Source organism: Acanthochromis polyacanthus, chromosome 10 (genome assembly GCF_021347895.1).
Source record: "Acanthochromis polyacanthus isolate Apoly-LR-REF ecotype Palm Island chromosome 10, KAUST_Apoly_ChrSc, whole genome shotgun sequence".
NCBI classification, from domain to species: domain Eukaryota; kingdom Metazoa; phylum Chordata; class Actinopteri; family Pomacentridae; genus Acanthochromis; species Acanthochromis polyacanthus.
Genome location: NC_067122.1, coordinates 33,879,548 through 33,900,059, shown reverse-complemented (window position 1 = coordinate 33,900,059; position 20,512 = coordinate 33,879,548). Strand labels below are relative to the sequence as shown.

Below are 20,512 nucleotides of genomic sequence, written 5' to 3'. Positions count from 1 at the left end.
CCAAATAGTGACAATCATTTAATAAAAGAAGTTGCTCTACTTAGATTTTCCTCACGACTATTTGGCTTTTTTGGTGTGTTTTTAGTTCATGTAGTTGCTTTAAAGAAATTATTTGAGTCAACAACACAATTATTGGCACAAAACTAATTAACTAATAACTAAAGTATTGGGGACATTTTAATTTAAGTCTTATGACAAATTATTAGAATGATGTTGACACAAACAAATTATAGCATAGTAAAATGAAAAGAGAACAATGACAATATTTTATCATCATCAGCATCATCATATTATTATTATTATTATTATTGTCAATAATAATAATAATAATAATAATATAATTGATTAATTAGCCTTTACTCATTATATTATTATTAAATTATTTTCCTGTATTAAATAATAATAATAATAATAATAATAATGATAATAATAATAATAATAATTTAATTTTAGTATTATTTTTAACTTGACTATATTAATACTACTAATATTAATATTCCTACTACTAGTAGTAATAATAATAGTAATAAAGATAATGATAATAACTTTTCCATTTTCACTTTGGGTGATATTTTATACATTTTTTAAATAAATTACAACTCTAAAAAGCATTCATTTGTTGAACAACCGAAATCTTTTAAAAATAAAAATGAAACAATAATAACGACTGACATGTTAAAGCCTTGTTATTTATGAATAAGATGTGATGGTGTGTTCTGTGTCCTGATTCCTGTTTTTTTTTTTTTTTTTTTTTTTTTTTTTTAAACCTCTGTGGATCTTTTACACTGACTGCAGCGGCGCTGATTCGCGGGAACTTTCCTTCTCCTTTCACTCAGTTTCTCTGCTCCTCTCTGACCGACAGCTGCTCCGCGCTGCACCGCCCTGTTCACCGGGACACACATCAAGCACACCGCACGAACAGGACCCGACCGGACCTCCTGCAGCTCGGATCAGAGCAGGTCGGAGGTTACACTTTTGGACTGTTTTTTCCTGATCGACAGCGGAGCTGCTGCTGCTGTGAGTCCGCAGGAGGAAGCTCGTCCAGCGCTGCTGCTCCGGAGGATCCCCGGTCTGCCCAGCTCATTCCAGATCCGTGTGGGTCCAAGATCTCTGGTCCTGTCTCACACTGTCGGAAGGTGCGCACTTTTAACTCGCAAACTTTCAAACTTTAGCGCAGCTGCAGATTGTAGCCCAAGTCGGTTATTTCGAGACAAGTAGTTGTCTTGGTTCGGATTCGGTTCCGTTCCGGTTCTGTATCTGTTTTGGTTCCATTTAGTCCTTGGTTCTGCTTTGCCATGCTCTGCTTTTGTTTAGTTCTGGTTCTGGTTTTGTCATGGTTTTAGTTTAGCTTTGTCCTGGTTCTGGTTTTGTTCTGGGTCTGGTTTTGTCATGGTTTTAGTTTAGCTTTGTCCTGGTTCTGGTTTTGTCCTGTTTCTGGTTTTGTTCTGGATCTGGTTTTGTTCTGGATCTGGTTTTGTCCTGTTTCTGGTTTTGTTCTGGATCTGGTTTTGTTCTGGATCTGGTTTTGTCCTGGTTCTGGTTTTGTTCTGGTTCTGGTTTTGTCCTGGTTCTGGTTTTGTGCTGTTTCTGGTTTTGTTCTGGATCTGGTTTTGTTCTGGTTCTGGTGTAGTTCTGTCCTGGTTCTGGTTTTGTTCTGGGTCTGGTTTAGTTTTGTCCTGGTTCTGGTTTTGTTCTGGATCTGGTTTTGTTCTGGATCTGGTTTTGTCCTGTTTCTGGTTTTGTGCTGTTTCTGGTTTTGTTCTGGATCTGGTTTTGTGCTGTTTCTGGTTTTGTTCTGGATCTGGTTTTGTTCTGGTTCTGGTGTAGTTCTGTCCTGGTTCTGTTTTCTTTTGATTTCCTTTATTGACTGCAGTATTATGAAGCGGTTCCTTGGGTCTGGTTCAGTTTTGTTCTGGTTCTTTTTTTGTCAGGTTGTAGACCGGGTTACATTAAACCTGTTAGTAAGATGTTGACTTCTGTCTCCTCCGGTGGCGACTGTTTCCTGTCTCTGGTTCTGGCTCAGGTTCAGGTCAAGTTCTGGTTCAGGATCTGGCTTAGGTTCTGATCATGTTCGGGTCCAGGTTCCCCATTTTGTTGCATGAACCTGTAGGGGATGTCACCTGGACCTCCATCCACCCCGAGCTTCTCCTGCAGCCTCAGAACAGCAGAACTGGGTCAGAACCAGGAGATGTTTGAAACAGATCATTAGAGGTTCCTCAATCTGCTCCATCTACTGGCTGAGTGATTTAGTTTTTTCTGCTGCAAATGATTTATTTTGAAACAAGACATGCAGAATTATGTGATTTAGAGGAAATATGACACCTTTACCCTGAGATTTGGTCCATTTTCCTGCTGGAACCTCAGATGTTGCATTCAATGACCGTTTGAAAAGTGAAAATTAGATTATTCTTTCTGTTTTCAATTTCTGGCTGATAAACAGTGTCCTTTTTGTGACATTTTTATAGGTTTGGGTATTCAGAAGGTTAAAACAGCTCAGCAGCAGTTTAAAGTCACACTTCCGACCACAGCAACAGAGGACTGTGGATATTGTAGTATTTACACCAGTACAGTATGTGAAACTGACAAATAAAACCTAAAGTCAGGGACACAAAATAATTGAGAGTTTTTATTTAGACATGTACAGTTCAGTGATTGTAATGAAATTTCATGATTTTGAACTTAGATTTGGTTATTTTCCTCTGGACTTGAAGTCCCTTTGTGGTCTTTTTAGTTCTCTTTGGTGTTGTTTTGTGTATTTCTTCTGTCCTATTGCTGTTCTAGACGGTGCTAATTTATTTTTCATTCTACTGTTATTTTCTCCGAGCAAAATCTGGTACGAGATTTTACCTGGATAAAGAAAGTTATAGCTTTTCTACAATGGTGTCATTTTGGAGATTAAAAAACAAACAAACATTTTTCAAACCTGCAGGCAGGTTTTGGGATTCAGAGTCTTTAATTAAACCTCTGATTAGGGAATGACAGCAACCCTCAACCTTAACTGATGAAACATTCAATGATTTGTCTAATACTTAGTTTCTCCACAATGAGGGTTGTATTTTACCCTTTTTTATGAACCCAGAAAACAAAATAGTCACCCAACGGGCACAATTCATAATCCAGGAACTGTAAAAACAGAAAGAACTGTCAGATGTTTAGACGGTGTTTAAATTAATGTGTTCAGTGCTGTTTCTTCAGGAAAATTATCCAAATCTAAGCTGAAAATCACTTCATTCTACATCTCTTATTTTAAAGAGAATCTCCAAAAATAAAGCATTTGCTCGAACCAGATTCTGCAAAAAACAAAACAAAACAAAACTTCTTTCCATCTTAGCAGATGATTCTCCACTCAGCTGTAAACAGTATCATCAGACTTTCAGCTTTCCAACAGTCCCTGAACGCACCATGTGTTAAGTATGGTTCCATCAGGAAACGAACAAAAGCTGAGACAGAGACAGAATAAAACACACTGGATGAATGAAATCAAAGCAGCATGGCTCAGAAACAGTGAACAGAGGATCTAGTTGTTGGAGATACATTCAGCACGGTGAAACATCTTTCTACTGATGATGAAAGAGGAGAGGGGAAAAGTCTTTTTAACAATAGTTTAACATCTATAGTATGTTGAGCCTCTAGTATTTCCAGTGTTGGTAACATCTATGGACACTTGGAAAAACATTGGACAAGATGTTTCAGGTTCTTTACATTTTTGAAACTAAGAAATGTTTCTTTCTTCTTCTGTTCCTCTTTTTGTCACGGAGAGAGTGAATTTGCGAACCCAAATATGAAGCGCCAGAGCAGACATGAAGCAGACTGGAATAACACAGGGGGTTTTATTCACAAAACTCAAAGCTTTAACAAAAAATGCCAACTATGGCAGGACCCACACTCGTGAGGCAGAACGGGGGGAAGGCGGGCTCTTGTGGAGGTGGCAGTCCTCGGCACCTGGGGGAGCGCGGCTGAAGCGACCACGAACGACGCTGAGTCCCTCGGGGGAGCGGACCGGCTGATCGGAGCAGTCCAAAGGGGGGAGGTCCAGCTCTCACCTGAGAGGGGCAGGGATCCACGCCCGCTGTCCGTCGGGCGGCTCGAGGGGGAAACAGGCTGCTCTGTCAGCTGAGTGTGTCTGGGTGCAATGAGACGGTAAAGGAAGGAGAGGGGATTATCATTATAGGAGGAGGATGATGAGATCAGCTGCAGCTGCCCAGATCCTGCAGCTGCAGCACATTCCCTCATCAGCGCTGTGACATTTTTTTTTTTACATTTTTGTAGAATGAATAATCATTGGGGTGGCATGGCTCAGTGGGTAGAGTGGCTGTCTTGTAACTGGAAGGTTGCCGGTTTGATCCTTGGCCCGTTGAGCTCATGTTGAGGTGTCCCTGAGCAAGACACTGAACCCCTAATTGCTCCTGGTGGGTCGTGGTTAGCGCCTTGCATGGCAGCTTCCACCATCAGTGTGTGAATGCGATGTATCATGTAAAGCATTTTGGATTAAAGCGCTATATAAATACAACCATTTACCATTTTAATCAAAGCAATGTTTTGTTTTTAGATTTCTGTCATTCTAATGGTGTCATACTGCACAGTCAGCATTTCTAAGTTCTGTCTCCTTCATGGTTGTTCTGTTTCCACCGAGCTGCAGGACTTCATGCTGTAGTAAAAAATGAATCCACACTGAAGTTATGAATTTCTTACTGCACCTGAACACAGCACCACCAGTAAAATGTCCGCAGTGAATATAATGGCCACAGATTGGATGTTTTTTTGTTCCCAGAGTTCCCAGTGTTCCCAGTCAGAGTCAGTGTGTGGTTCCAGTCACAGCTCTGGAACAATCGGCCTTCTGTTTGTCACAATAGAGCCTCAGTCTTATTGGCCTCCTCCCTCAGCGTCCTCTTTGCCGATGTGTCCGACTCACGTTCAGTCCTGCAGCACCTCACGAATGCAACATGTCAGAGAGAAACTCAGGCTGATCCGACAGCAGCTTCACTCCGACCGACAATCTGACGAGTCCTGTCAGTGATCAGAATAATGTCCATGAGGAGCTCCAGCAGAAAACACAGGATTTAAAAGCAGAATCAGTGCAGCACAAACAAAATTATCAGCTGGCCTTATTCTAATACCACAGAACCACAATTCTGGTTTTTACAAAATTACACAAAATTTGAACAACAAGACACAAAACCTTAAAAAAACAGACAAAACCATCCCAAAGACGCAGAGTCACAAGAAGCTATTAGCTGCTGCTAGCTGCTAGCGGTTATAAAACATCTTTTTGCTGCAGATTATCCAGTCGTATTTACAGAAAATTCTGTTAAAAAACAGAGAATTCAGAGCTTCTTTTAAAGACAGAGAACAATCACACATTTAAGAGATCTTTGTTTTTCATTCATATGTGGTTTAGACTCTGACATGAAGCAAGAAAATGAAAGATGTCGGTGCACAAATGACAAACTTGGATAACTATAAAATAGTCAAATAATAAGAACAAGAATAAGAGTTTTTATGTTTTCGAAACAAATTAATCAGTTAAAATCTGTTACGACTGAACTTTGTCACTTTGTTCATAGAAACTTGGATTTTTGACTTCAGTTCACCTCAAATAATCATCCTATGTTTATTTTTTATCATGTTAGAGTTTCCAGTTTAACTTTCCAGTTTTTAATATGTAAACTTTTGTTTTCATTTCTGCTGAGTTGCTTTGTACACTTGCATACAGTTTGTCACAAAACTTAAATACTCATTTGCTTTAAAAAAATGAAAATGAGTCGTTCAGCAGCTCATTCTGTGCTGTAGAATGTTCTGCTGCACCACAGGTTGATTCCATGTTGGTTGTGATGTTCCTAAAATGAATAATCTATCGATTTTGTTTCCTTTGTTGTGATTTGTGTCATTCTAACTGTGTCAAGCTTCACATCAGGCATTCCTGAGGTCTCTCTCCTTCATGGCTGTGCTTTTCCATAGAAGTGCAGGACTTTATGTTGCAGTGAGAAATGAGCCACAGTGATGAAAATGAGTCTGAGCTCTGCTTCAGTACCTTTAGTATCAGACACACAGACTGACAGCATTTGCAGCAGAAGAGGTGGAGGAATGTGAAGGCTGGAGGTGAGGATGAGGATAAGGAGGGAGTGTCTGGTGTTTGGGGAGATGAGGGAAGGGCAGCGGAAACTGAGGGCGAGTCTGAATGAAGGCACTGTTCTAACAAACTCAGAGGTTAAAGTGGCCGAGCTGAACGTATCCGAGATGTTTCATGTCTCTTTGTGGTTGTTTTGTGTCTCTTTGGTGCCATTTTGTGTGTCTTTGCTGTCTTTACCAACTTTATCTGCAGTTATGATAAGAACAGCCTGCCGCATAATAACTGTTGAGCTGACTGAAAGAGAGCAAAATGTTCCTGACTGCATGTCCTCCATTTAAGGGTCCTTTTAGATGTTACTCTGCTCATGGATTTCTGTGGATGGGGCTCCGTGCTGTTTAGCAATACCAACCTCATGAATTTGCACCCAAAATGCTCCAAAAGTATATCCATAATCACTAAAGCAGCCTCTAGAATTCTCCAGAGGGACAAAGGTAGAAGAGCAGAGAAAACGAACAACAAACAGAAAACAGAAAACAATGAAAAAAAACAGAGATCTTCATATACACAAAATCATTCCATCTCATTTTTAAAACATTTTCTCTCTTAATAGCATGAAATATGGATTATAATAATAATATTTAGGAAATTTGGAATATTTTTGCAAATTAAAATTTGAGACTATTTAAGCAACAATATCTCAGGAACTATTAAGGATAAACGTTGGAAAAGTCCACTGTTGTTTCCTGTCATGCCAGTGATTCAGAATCTGCAATAATGGACAAGGAGAAACCATCCTTAAATGTCCCATCTTTGAGCCCATATTAACAAAAAAGTAGATAATGCATTGTATTTTCTGAAGCAAATGTGGCTGCATGTCATAATAATACAAAATAAATAAAACATATCGAATGATTTTTAATATGAAATGCTGTGTACGAAAAACTTGCTATAAGTGTGCCAACATGCAGTTATTTAAATATATATATATATATACAGTATATATACTGGGAAGTATTTGATATGTCAGGCTAAAATTTTCAACATAAAATTTTAAATATCCATATTTTATGATAAAAAAATCAGAGCTGGTGGAGCAGAAGGACACTGGTTATTTGAAATGGGATGACCCACAATGTGAATATTATAACAGGAACTCTGTGTTTAGTAAATCATGGTTGCTGATTTGTAGCGGAACTATTATTTTTGGAATATTGACATGACAGACTCACTGACAAATTAGCAGAACAGTCCTTCAGGTGATTGTTGTCCTGTGCAAAGATGTAGAAATGTCTTTTCTCAACACATTGTTTTATATAGTGGATAATATAGAATCATACAGGGTGATGCATTGGGATTTAATGTAGAGTTAGTGTGGCTGTTTGGGCTGCTAATGTGATGCATGTAATATTCCTGATAATGCAGACTACCAGTCCAAAGTTTGGACCCACCTTCTCATTTTATGTTTTTTCTTTATTTTTGTGACTGTTTACATTGTAGAGTTGCACTGAAGGCATCAAAACTATGAATGACCACATATGGAATTGTAGTAAACAAAAAAATGTGAAATAAGTCAGAACATGCTTTATATTTTAGATTCTTCAAAATAGCCACCATTTGCTTTGATTCCTGCCGTACACACTCTTGGCGTTCTCTGAATGAGCTTCATGACGTTGTCACTTGAAATGGTTTCACTTCACAGGTGTGCCTTGTCAAAGTTCATTTGTGGAATTTCTTGCCGTCTTAATGGAGTTGGGACCATCAGTTGTGTTGTGCAGCAGTCAGGTTGGCTGTTAGAATCCATATTATGGCATGAAACAATCAGTTAAGTAAAGAGAAATGACAATCCATCATTACTTTAAGAACTGAAGGTCAGTCACTCCAGAAAACTTCAAAAACTTTGAATGTATCACCAAGTGCAGTCGCAAAAACCATCAAGCGCTACGACCAAACTGGCTCTCATGAGGACCGCCCAAGGAAAGGAAGACCAAGAGTCACCAGCCTCAGAAACTGCAAATGAACATAGAGTTCTAGTAGCAGACACATCTCTACATCAACTGTTCAGAGGAAACTGAACCAATCAGGCCTTTATGGTTGAATAGCTGCTAAGAAACCGCTGCTAAGGAAAAGCAACAAGCAGAATAGATTTGTTTGCACCAAGACACTCATGAATGCACATTAGACCAGTGGAGATCTGTGCTTTGGTCTGATGAGTCCAAATCTGAGATCTTTTGTTCCACCAGCCGTGTCTTTGTGAGACCAGAAAAGGTGAAAGGATGGTCTCTGCATGCATGGTTCCACCATGAAGCATGGAGGAGGAGGTGTGATGGTGTGAAGGTGTGGAGGCGCTTTGTTGGTGACACTGTTCGGGATTTACAGTGAACCCTCGTTTATCACGGGGGTTACGTTCCAAAAAGAACCCGCGATAGGCAAAATCTGTGAAGTAGTCAGCTTTATTTTTTACAGTTATTATACAATACTGCACTTGGGGGAGCGCTGCAGCTGCAGCCAGGTGGACGCCGCAGCGGTACTCTTGCCTCAGAGAGCGGGCCGGCTGAATCAATTGGAGCAGTCGGGGGTGGGGAAGGCTCGTGCCAGTGCTCTTCTCCTGGGGAGCGCGGCTGCAGTGGCCAGAGACGGCTGGGGACCACGTCCACTGTCCGGTTGACGGCGGGGGAAAAGAAGGCTCTGTCTTTCAGGGTGTCTCACTACATGGAGACCAAGGAGAGAAATGATCCAGCGCTCCACAGCAGGCAGCACTGGCCTGTATGGCAGTGGAGACGAGGCGCGGAGAATGTTCACGTTGGTCAGTCCCTTAGCCAATCAGGATGCAGAACACAATGCACTGTTTAAAAAAAGCATAAAAAACTGCACTAAAAAAATCCGTGAAACAGTGAAGCCATGAAAGGTGAACCGCGTTATAGGAGGGTTCACTGTATTCCAAACTGAAGGAACACTGAACCAGCATGGCTACCACAGCATCCTGCAGCAACATGCCATCCCATCTGGTTTGGTTTAGTTGGACCATAATTTATTTTTCAACAGGACAATGACCCCAAACACACCTCCAGGCTGTGGAAGGACTCTATGACCAAAAAGGAAATTGATGGAGTGCTGCTTAGGACACATGACCTGGCCTCCACAGTCACCTGACCTAAACCCAATCAAGATGATGTGGAATGAGATGGACCAGAGTGAAGGCAAAAGGGCCAACAAGTGCTTAGCATCTCTGGGAACTCCTTCAAGACTGGAAAACTATTTCAGTTGACTACCTCATGAAGCTTATCTAGAGAATGACATGTTCTGACTTATTTCACACTTTTTTTTGTTTCCTACATAATCCCATGTGTTCATTCAAAGTCTTGATGCCTTCAGTGAGAACCTACAATGTAAATAGTTATGAAGATAAAGAAAAAGCATTAAATGAGAAGGTGGGTCCAAACTTGACCGGTGGTCTATATAACATATAATAATGGTTTATTTGATGTAGAGTCACAAATATGCAGAGGGATGAATCCAGAGCTCCACCCTGACAGATGATAGTGTTGAAGCAGATAATCAGGTGAAAGTTTACAGCAGATTTGACAGAACGACAAAAAAGAAGTGAAGACATTTGGAGACGCAGTGCGGGACGTCCTGAGAAGGGAGGGTGCATTTGTTTCCTACAGCTGCATCCTGCATTTGTTCTACTGATTACAGGAGCCGGACACAGAAATGACCACCAGTTCTACCTCCACTTTACACTCCAGTTTACCCTCTGAACAATCACCTCTCATGTTAATGATGAAGAGCGTTGTTGGCTGCAGCCTCATAGCTCTCTGTAAAGAAACACAGAAGGTTTGTTTTAAAGAAGTTCATTAAAAGTGAAAGTCAAACATCAAGTCTGAAACCTGCCTAAAACAGTCTGAACCAGTCCAAAATCAAGTCTAAAGATCTAGTCTAAAAGCAGTCTAAAACCAAGTCTGAAACCTCTCTGAAACCTGCCTAAAGCTTGTCCAAAACCTGTCTGACACCAGTCCAAAACCAAGTCTAAAAAAGTCCAATCTGAAACTAGTATAAAACCAGTCCAAATTTTAGTCTGAAACGAGTTCAAAACCATGCAAAAATGAAGTCCCAAACCATTCTAAAACTAGCCTAAAACCAGTCTGAAACCAGTCCTAAACCAGCCCTAAATCCAACTTGTAACCAAGTTTGAAACCAGCTGAAACCGGGTCCAAAACCATCCATCCATCCATTCCCTATACACCGCTTCATCCTCACTAGGGTCGCGGGGGGTGGGGGGTGGGGTCTATCCCGGCTGACTCGGGTGAAGGCAGGGGGCACCTTGTACAGGTCACCAGTCTGTCCCAGGGCTGGGCCAAAACCATGCTAAAGCCAATTCTCAAACCAGTGTAATACCAACCCAAAACCAGTCAGAAATCAGTCTAAAACCAGTCATCTACAGCCTTAGTTCCAGCCTCAACTCTAGCCTTAGCTGACTTTGGTTTTTGCTCTGGTTCTGGGTCTAGCTCCTTTCCATTCTCTTTTAGCTGCAGCATTTAAAGTGGAAGTCAGATGTGAGTGTCGTATCCTCTGATTGGTTGCTCAGCTCTGGCTCTGGTTGTGACTCTAGTTTTGATCCAGGTTCTGGTTTTGGTTCTGGTTCCTTTATGTCCTCTCCCAGCTGCAGTGTTTAAAGTGGAAGTCGGATGGGAGTGCCATATCCTCCGGCTGTTTCCTCGTCTTTATCTGCAACCTTCAGCAACTTCCTGGCTTGCTGTAAAGCTTCGCTCTCAGGTTTTTCCTGCTGCTGCTGTTTGTCTTCTCACAGCAGATTTTTCGGCTTCTGTCACCTTCGAATCTGTTTTCACTGAATTTCACACTCTGTAAGAGTCTCCAGGCGTTCAGATGGCAGGATTTAAAGTGAAACTGGAGAAGTTTGATTTGTTGAAGATTTTCTGGAATCTGTGGGAAACACTGAGATCAGAGAATTTAATGAGATGAAGTGAGTCACACATGAAACAGGCCTGACGATGTGTTTAGGTTCACTTAAACACGCACACTTAAAGATACGTGATATGTGATACTTAAAGATACTGGAAACTAAGAACAAATTTGAACATCTGGATTAGATTCCTTTATTTCGTCTTTTATTTTTGACCAAGAAATGTTCTGAGCAGAGCGTTTGTTCAACCTGTCTCTAACATTTCTCTACTTCAGTGTTTATCAAGGGACAAACCCAAAGACAGGATGTATGTGTGATGCGACAATATGATGAATAATTCATTAGTTAACAGACATCATATTATTCATCAGCTATTCTAAAATCATCACTTTGAGTCATTTTTCAATAAAACCGGATCAATTATATGATTGCAGTTTCTTAAATGTTAATACTTTGAGAGTTTTCTCCTACACTCACAACTTCTATCATTCTGGACCAAATTTGACTCATTTTGGATGGTCTTTTTTTGTCATTTCTGACAGTTATGTCAACACAGTGCAGAAAAACTGATGAGATCTACAGCTCAAATCAGTCCCCATGAAGATAGCAATCACATCACAGAGAGGTGTCAGCGTGTTACAAACTTTTACCCTCTTTTTATTTGAAAGCTCTCCGCCCATCTGTGGAAGCTTCGCCTCAGATGCAGGAGGCACTCCCTGCATCCTGTGTGTGTCTCTGTGTACATTCACTGTGGACAGTTTGTACTCTGATTTGGACTCTAGTTTTCCTGATCAGAGATTCTGAATGACCTTCATCCTGACTGTAATGTGAGCTCTGCAAACACCCTGCTGTCAAACTGAAACATGCGCCAGAAAACATTCAGACCTCAGTAAACAGATCAGACTTTACCAACAGTGAAATAAAAATATGACACACTGAAACTGCAGATTTAGTGGAGCCTGTGTGACAGTTCACCTGTTTAAGGTGAATAAAACTACACAGCTGCAGTTCTGATTATCCTGTCTCCATGTCAGAGATCATTTACAGTTATCAGGAATCAATCACCAGTAGAGACACAAGACACAAAGCAACCACAAAGAGACACAAACAGTCATCAACACCACATACACACCACAACAGTGACCACAACAATACACAAAACGATAACAAAAAGAAGTGGAACAAATGTGGAACAACCACAAAGGGACAGAAAATAACCACAAACAGAAGAAGATGGCCTGAGAGACAAAATGACCACAAAGAGAGAAAAAAAGCCCACAAACAGACACAAATTGACCACAAATAGGCATAAAATGATGACGAAAAGATACAACTCCACCACAAAGAGACACAAAAAGACACAAACAACACAAAGTGACACAAAACAACACAAAGTGTGGGAGGAAAGTGTCTTGAGCAGTTTTAAAACTCAGTGATCAGTAGGTTGAGAAAGAAAACGTCTTGTCTCCCTTGCAGACTTCATCGTTTGAATTCCTGGTTCTTGTTTGTGCCGTACGTCACATGACCTCCCCATCTTCATTAGTGACCACTGCAGTTTCAGTGCAACACAAAGGTCAGAGGTCATCCTGCTGCAGAGTTCTGCAGTCTGATGACATCCGGTTTCCTTCTTCTTTTGTGCTTTGGCTGGAAGGTGGGTGGGGTTGTGACCTCCAGGGGTGGAAAGTCTCAGTGATGTTGTTCTTTACAGTGTAACTCTTCTCTGTTCAGAGGTAGAAGTCCAGCATCCCCTGCTGTAGAGAGGAGGGTTCACACTCATTGTAAACCCCCCAGCTCATTTTTCCTCACGGTGGGCTTCTTTTTCACTGCAATTTAAAGTCCTGCACCTCTTTGGAAGCCACACAGCATTAGAGTGAGGGAAAACTCAAAAATGTCTTCTGTGCAGTGTGGTTCAGTTAGACACTGGAAAAAATGAGAGCTCTACATACTATAGGCATTCAACCATTTACATTTTCCAGTCAATCAATCAATCAATCAATCAATCAATCAATCAGTTTTACAAATATCAGAAATTAAAGTGCAATCAACAATCACATCATTTGTCGAAAGATGTTTCACCATGCTGAATGTGTCTCCAACAACTTGCTCCTGTTTACTGTTTTAGAGCCATGCTGCATTTATTTTATTGATCCGGTATGTTTGATTTTACTCCGTGTCTCTTGTCGTTTCCTCTCTGCCCTGTAGAAACACTGCCTGCAGTTCACCTGAAAACTCCCAGAATTTTTCACGATTGGTCACAGCTGAGTCAGTCATTAAGTATCAGCTGTGCTGAGGAGTGAATCATTTACTGTTTTTTGCAAGATCTGTTTCAAAGTATTTGTTTGTTTTTTGACAGTTCAAATCAAATCAAACATGTAGAATATAGAGATTTTAATTCAGTATCTACATAGATTTCAAGCTGCTTTTTTTGTTTGTTTTTTTCCTGATGGAACCCCACTTCACAAATGATGCATTTAAGTACTGTTTGTGGGCTGACAGTCTAATGCTTCTTTATGTTTTTACAGAGTCTGACAGATAAATAATAAATGATGTTCATTGCATGATTCTTCTAAATAAAATATGTTTTTCAAACTTTCTGCCATGTTTTGGGGTTCAGAGATTTAAGTCAGCAGATGCATGTCACCGTACACAGATAGAGGATGAGGAGAACATGAAAGAAAAACCAAGTAAACATCAGAAGAATTCAGATAAAGTTAAACTTAGGAGGAAGATTTCAATCCGAAGCAGGAAGACGACGAGGCGTACCAGTGTTTTTCTGATTCCTCTCACTGACAGAGGGAGGCGTTCCACAATGCATGTTACTTACAGCATTGTTCTGTGTAGAATGGTTCATAGGATTAGATTTGTATGTTCTGTGCTTCTGTGAAGGTGATGGTGGTCTATGTGCGTTTTCATGTTCAACTATAGACTCTGGTTGATGATGCATGTGTGTCTGTATATTTAGTTTTTGTGTTAGATAGTGGTCTTAGGTTAGACCAGATCTCATTTAATCATCCAGAGGACTGAATAACCTGACAGACTCCCAAGTGAAGCTAACAGAAATGGTTTGGGGGTATCAGTTATTCAGAGAATAGTAACTGTTTCTCTCTGCATCCTCCAGATGGACAGCTGCCGTCTGTCCCTGCAGTAGGACAGTTATGGACATCCTGTTCCTTGCAGGCCGAGGACACGAAGATCGATCTAGACTCCATGTTTGTCATCATGGCCTCGCTGAGTGGAAGCACACCGGTTGAGACGCTTCTGGCAGCGATCCATCTGGAGAGGTCGGGGACACAGAGGGACACACAAGGACACAAAGAGACAGAGACATGGGAACACACAGACAAAGAGACACAGAAAGACACAAGGACACAGACAGTCACAGAGGACCCACATTTTAGCATTTCCAGTTACCTCTCACACAAAGTGCCATTCAGTGTAAGAGCACACCAGCAGTAACCAGGTAATTTCACTAACCTGCCATCTGTTGTCCCTGCAGGTACCTGGACATCTTCCGGCGAGCCAGTCTCCTATTGGCTAGAGACTTCACCCACCTGGATCATGAAGCCTTGGTCAGTCTGGGTGTAACCGCCACCGGACACAGAAAGAGAATCCTCCGCTTGATTGGTCACATCCAGAGGGCAGAAGATCATAGAGTCACTGATCTTCCCCGTGACCGTTGTCAGTCAGTGACAGACATTTGTTCATCTGATCAAGGTCGAGGCGCTGTGGCGCTTCGCCAGTCAGCAGGATCTGCTACCTTCGAGGCATTCAGGAACAGTTCAGCTCCAAACCTCGCTGCCATGCTGACAAACTCTGAAAGTGTCAGGACGGCAGTGAAACCAGTTCCTAAACCCAGAACTGTCTTCAACCGCCGTAGGACTGCACCCATCCACTTCTGTCCAACACCGGAGACTGTACCGCCTCCACCCAGGAGGCTTTCCCAGGAGTCTATCTGTTTTGCTGCGTTAGAGGGTCTGACTTTGAGAGACACACCCACTACTGAGGACAGCAAGTCAGTCACTGACCTTCGACCTAGCCAGGGGGAAAGGACAAAACCCATTCGCAGCTGGTCTTTGTCTGATGCTGGAGGTGTGTTACCTCCTGTTCCCCCAAGGCTGAGGCTCCTCCCCTCATCTTCACCTGGAAGGACTGAGCAGAACCAAGTTTCCGGTCATGGTAGTCTGGACAACAGCGAGCATTCTGGATCCTCGCCATCTGGCTCTCCCCGAGGAGGGACGATGGAGATGGTCTCTAACGAGATCTACTGGGGCACTGTACCCAGTTCTACGGCCCCCAGTGGAGGGAAGAACTCCTGCAACCAACAGTCGGCACCTCCGACTCCACCCAGACAAACTCCTGAGAGGAACCGTGAGAAAAACCCTGAGAGAAACAGGTGGGTCTCCGATGGACTGGTTTCCTGCACCAGAGTCCAAATGAGAAGGTTTATCTGACCAACCTGCTCTACCAGCTCTCCCCCATTTATCTTTGATCCCTTTAAACTATTAGGTCTTGTTGTCTTATGATTGACTGCAGGAACTCATGGGTTATTGTAGGGCAGCCAGAACCTTTGTGTGTTTTCCAGTTAACTGAAACTAAAAATCACTGTTTACAGTAGAGGCATCGAAAAAACATTTTTAGCTTCACAACATACCTGTTAGCAACAATGTTTTTAAAAGACCCTCCAACGGTGCCTCAAAGAAACGTCAAAACATGATTCCTTGATTCATGATAAATGGTATGCCAAAGAACTTTACCAAAAATATGTTCTTTAAAGAATAGTCCTTCATGGACCCACCCGGTTCTACTGTGATAAGAGGACTTGATAATTGGTTGAGTTATTTTAAATCAAAAAAGTTAAATGTGAGAATTAACAGCATTTAGGTGTGTTTATTTAGAACACATTTAATATTTTGGGTTCTGGACCCCTGGTCACATTTTAAGGAACCATTTCTTCAAACGGTTCTTTGAAGACAACCGACATTTGCCTCAAAGAACCTTTTGAATAATAGTTTCTGAAAATAGTTCCTGACAGTAATGTTCTTTTACAATTTTTTAAAGGTTCTTTAAAGAAAGGTTGATTTTTGAGTGTAGACAACTTTTTTTTGTTCCACAAAGAACTTGATTCCATTATACTACATTTAATTTGTTGTTCAGATAGAACATGTTCCAAAATGACAGTTTGGGATTTGCAAAACTGTGAAGGATATTTCTCATTGTCTTCTGATGTTTTATCGAGCAAAAGATTCATCCATCCATCCATTCTCTATACACCGCTTTATCCTCACTAGGGTCATGGGGGGTGCTGGAGTCTATCCCAGCTGACTCGGGTGAAGGCAGGGGACACCCTGGACAGGTCACCAGTCTGTCACAGGGCTACATATACAGACACACAATCACACGCACATTCACACCTACGGACAATTTAGAGTAACCAATTAACCTCAGCATATTTTTGGACTGTGGGAGGAAGCCGGAGTACCTGGAGAAAACCCATGCATGTACAGGGAGAACATGCAAACTCCATGCAGAAAGATCCCAGACCCAGGCACAAAAGATTCATCCAGAACAAAAATAATTGGTAGTTGCTGTTAACTGCTCCCAAACCAAAGAACTCAAGGAAAATAATCAAGTAAACATGCAGAAAATGTAAAGAACCACATGATGTCTGTAAAGAACCATCACCTAATTTAAGGGGTTCTTCATCTGGTGATGGAGCCTTCTGAAGAACCATTTAAGGGTTCTCCAGGGTAGGTTCTTCTAAACCATCCTGAACACCTGCTGCGTGGGGCTTGATGCTGATTGGTTAAAGGCAGAGAGGACAACATATTTCCTGTCATCCTGAGGTCCTCAGCAGTCTTCTCTCTAATTTCACTATCAACAACCTGAGATTGTCCACATACTGTAACAGAACAAGCATCCATTGTTCAGTTTCCTACATACAGTTGGAATAATGTCCACTAACTACTCTTTGTTTTGGTTGCCCTGGGTTACCGTCAAAGCTGTTCCTACAATGGAAACAGAAAGGCTGAAGAGGCCGATCGGGGCGGTTCGTTTGTTCACCTGAGCAGAGCTCCTGCAGACAGCCACTTGATCTGGATGTTGATCTGGGTTCACACTGTAGGTGTCTCTGGTTCTTAGCTGTCCTCCAGCTTCTCCTGGGGATCCTGAGTGTTTGACAGCAATGGATTTAGTCCTGCTTCAGGAGAACCTCAGCTCGGCAGGTCTACAGGGCCAACACTGAGCCTTGAAGATCTCTCTGAAAGCAGTTATCCATCATGTAATGGCATGTTTGTGTGTTTTCAGTGGCAGCACATTAAGTAACAACTCTTCAGGATCAACCCGAGGTGAGTTCACACCTGATTGTTTGTTTGTTTTTAAGGCCTTAAGATATGATTTAGGATTATTTTTTAGCAGAGTGACACAGTAGACACAAAATTATTTACACTTTTTATGTTAATATTCAGGTTATTGACACTTTTCAATGTTAATATCAAGGTTTATGAGATGTTCGAATGTTAATATCCATGCTATTGACACTTTCTAACTATAGTATCCCGGTTATTTATACTGAATTGCATTAACTTTATGGATTTTGATAATTTTGTGAATTACAAATGCAGACCCTTTACTATTTGCCCACTGTACAAAATAGCACAAAACAAAAAGATGGAAAAGTTAGAATTGTGCTACTTGACAGGAACTGTGACAGCTGAGGTTTAACAGACAGGCCAGGTAATGTTAGCATCCATGGTACAGCCAGTGTGTTGTGTTCAGCAGCTTCGACAGACGACCCTGAGGACGAGATCAGTCCATACTGTGAGACGGTCTTCCAAACTAGAGTACGCCCACAGAGCAGTGAGGTGAGACACTGCAGCTCTTCCTACCCTGCTGTTGCCCCTCACCTGAATTTATCACTGAACTGATTCACCATTCTGCCCCAAACCAACCACCAATCTGCTCACAAACTGCAAGTAACCTGCCAAATCTGTGACTGACCTTCCACTAACCTGCCACCACCAACCTCCCACTAATAGGCCAAAAATCTGTCACATTCGGCTGAACATGGCATGCATGTTTTGCTTTGATGTTCTGTCCTGCAGAGCGAAAGGAGCAGAGTGGAGGGACGAGAGGCGAGGAGAGACGAGGAGAAACCTGCAGAGGATCATGGGTAAGATTGTTGCTTCATTTGGATCTGGATAGATCCAGATAGCTTGGATCTGGATCTAGGTTCCCTTTAGGTCTTCTTCATGTGGTCTAGCTGTCTGTTCTGCTGTGTTGAAGTTTGACTCATGCCTGTTCGCAGTTGTCACCGGTTCTTGTGGACAAAGCGTTTGTCTCAGGTTCTTCACTCTGGAGACTCTCAGGGTTACAGCACCGTTGGAGAAGCTCCACCTGCCCCACACTGCCTCTCCCTGCCCCCCCACACCTTCCCCTTAGAGCCTGTTGAAGACCTGACCATCTCTCCCTATGCCACCTACACCTCCCTGACCGAGAGAGCACCGCCCATCATCAGCGGCTGGCTGGACAAGCTGTCTCCACAGGGGTGCGTTTGATTTATACACCTGGTTAGACCACAGGTGCATAGGTGTGTTTGTTTTACACAGCCATTTAGACTAGGGGTGCGTTTGATTATACAGCTTCGTAGACTAGAGGTGTGTTTGATTTTCACAGCTGGTTAGACCAGGGGTGCATTTGATTTATACATTGGGTTAGACCATAGATATGTTTCATTTATACTGCTGCTTAAGCCAGAGGTGTGTTTGATTTTCACTGTTAGTTTGACCAGGGGTGCGTTTGTTTTACAAAGCTGCCTAGACCAGAGGTGCGTTTGACTTATGCACCTGATTAGACCAGAATGTGTTTTATTTTTTACAGCTGGTTTGACCAGGGGTATGTTTGATTTATATAGCTCGTTAGACCAGGATTGCACAGCAGGTTAAACAGGGATGTGTTATATGTGTGACTAATCCACACAGCTGCTCAGACCCGACTGAATTCACAGGTTTTCCTCTGTGTGTTGGTCAGGGCTCGGAGGCCAGCACTGGCTGTCCTGCTGTGTCTCCTCCTCTCTGCTCCTCCCCGTGTCTCCTCCCTTCTCAGGAGCTGCCTCTGCCTCATCACCTTCTCCTTTTCCTCTTCTTCTTCTTCTTCTTCCACTCGGTGTGTTTGTCCTTCCGTTTCGTTCTCTCCTGAAAACATCTTTCTGTGATTTCTCTAAAGTTCACGCATTGGTTTTCATCATTACATTTTTCATTAGTATAAAGGTCTCAACCAAACCAAAGTGAATCCACCTTGGATCATGAACACACAAGTCTGAAAAGTTGTGGTCACTGAAACTAAACTGAGGCCACCTTCCATTCCTAAGTATTGGACCTGTGAGCTGTGTCTGTCTGCATCATGGCTCCACATGGAAAAGAACTGCCAGATGACTGAAAAATCTGACTAAGACTTGACAAAGATAGAAAAAGATTTAGGTAGTTTCCAATGTAACATGAGAGTGATACTCTGCTGTTCTTCCTCATCTGACTGCTGTGAGGAGATCCAGGTTAGAATCATTTGATGTCTGAGTGATATCACACAGGGCTACACTTACTGCTGTTGGATACTGGATTGCAGTTAGGTGAAGTAATGTCATAAATGTGATGTGTTTCACCAGTCAGATGTCTCAGCTGGTGTACTAGTGATCATTTAACTGGGTCTTATGTATGCTTTTATTTTTCAGGAACTATGTCTTCCAGAAACGCTACGTCAAGTTTGACGGCAAAAATTTGATGTACTTTGGCAGTGAGAAGGTATGCACTTTATCGTCCTCATGTGTAAAAAATATAAATAAAAAACTAAAAATATTTATAATTTTAGGATATTCTTTTTCTTTTATCATTTTGCTGCCTTTTTGATATGCACTGAGTCAGAACATTTTATGATCAAACACAGACATCTGATTTGTTCCACCTGTGTGTTATCAGGATGTCTACCCTAAAGGAGTGATCCCATTGGCTGCCATCCAGATGACCCGACCCTCCAAAGACAACAAGTTTGAAATAGTGACGAGTCAGCGGATCTTTGTGTTCAGGACTGACAATGACGGTAAAATATATATAAATGCATGTGTACACACTGCCACTCAAAGGTTTGGGGTCACCCAAGCAATTTCATGTTTCCATGAAAACTCCCACTTTTATCCATGTGCTAACATAACTGCACAAGGGTTTTCTAATCATCAATGAGCCTTTCAACACCATTAGCTAACACAATGTAGCATTAGAACACAGGAGTGATGGTTGCTGGAAATGTTCCTCTGTCTTAGCTCTGGTCTCTGTTGGTTCATGTTTCAATATAAAATCCTCATAGAAGAAATCTGATTATTGCAGGCGAATGCAGTCTAGAATCATTTGACCTTTAGATGATACTACACCACAGTTTACTCTCTACTGCTGTATACTGTGTGTAATTGACAGTTCTCTATATAGTTTTGGACATTTTGTTAGTAAAATGTAAGCATTATTACTTTGAGGTCTCAG

General features: G+C 41.8%; 1 protein-coding gene across 3 annotated transcripts in view; it reads left to right on the top strand.

Annotated features, from left to right (window-relative positions):
• Window positions 1–815: 815 nt before the first annotated feature.
• The window catches only part of arap3 (ArfGAP with RhoGAP domain, ankyrin repeat and PH domain 3), a 41,619-nt gene continuing 21,922 nt past the window's right edge, over window positions 816–20,512 (top strand). The window contains exons 1-10 of one of the 3 annotated variants that reach the window (XM_051954030.1): window positions 816–1,136; window positions 14,110–14,272; window positions 14,488–15,384; window positions 17,295–17,335; window positions 17,769–17,851; window positions 18,092–18,159; window positions 18,295–18,534; window positions 19,017–19,151; window positions 19,714–19,783; window positions 19,958–20,078. In XM_051954030.1, coding sequence (XP_051809990.1) covers window positions 14,199–14,272; window positions 14,488–15,384; window positions 17,295–17,335; window positions 17,769–17,851; window positions 18,092–18,159; window positions 18,295–18,534; window positions 19,017–19,151; window positions 19,714–19,783; window positions 19,958–20,078 — 1,729 coding nt within the window. In that variant the 5' untranslated portion in view covers window positions 816–1,136; window positions 14,110–14,198. Of the gene's footprint in view, window positions 1,137–14,109; window positions 14,273–14,487; window positions 15,385–17,294; window positions 17,336–17,765; window positions 17,852–18,091; window positions 18,160–18,294; window positions 18,535–19,016; window positions 19,152–19,713; window positions 19,784–19,957; window positions 20,079–20,512 lie in introns of all 3 variants that reach the window. The other 2 variants (XM_051954029.1, XM_051954031.1) reach the window with 2 other exon arrangements.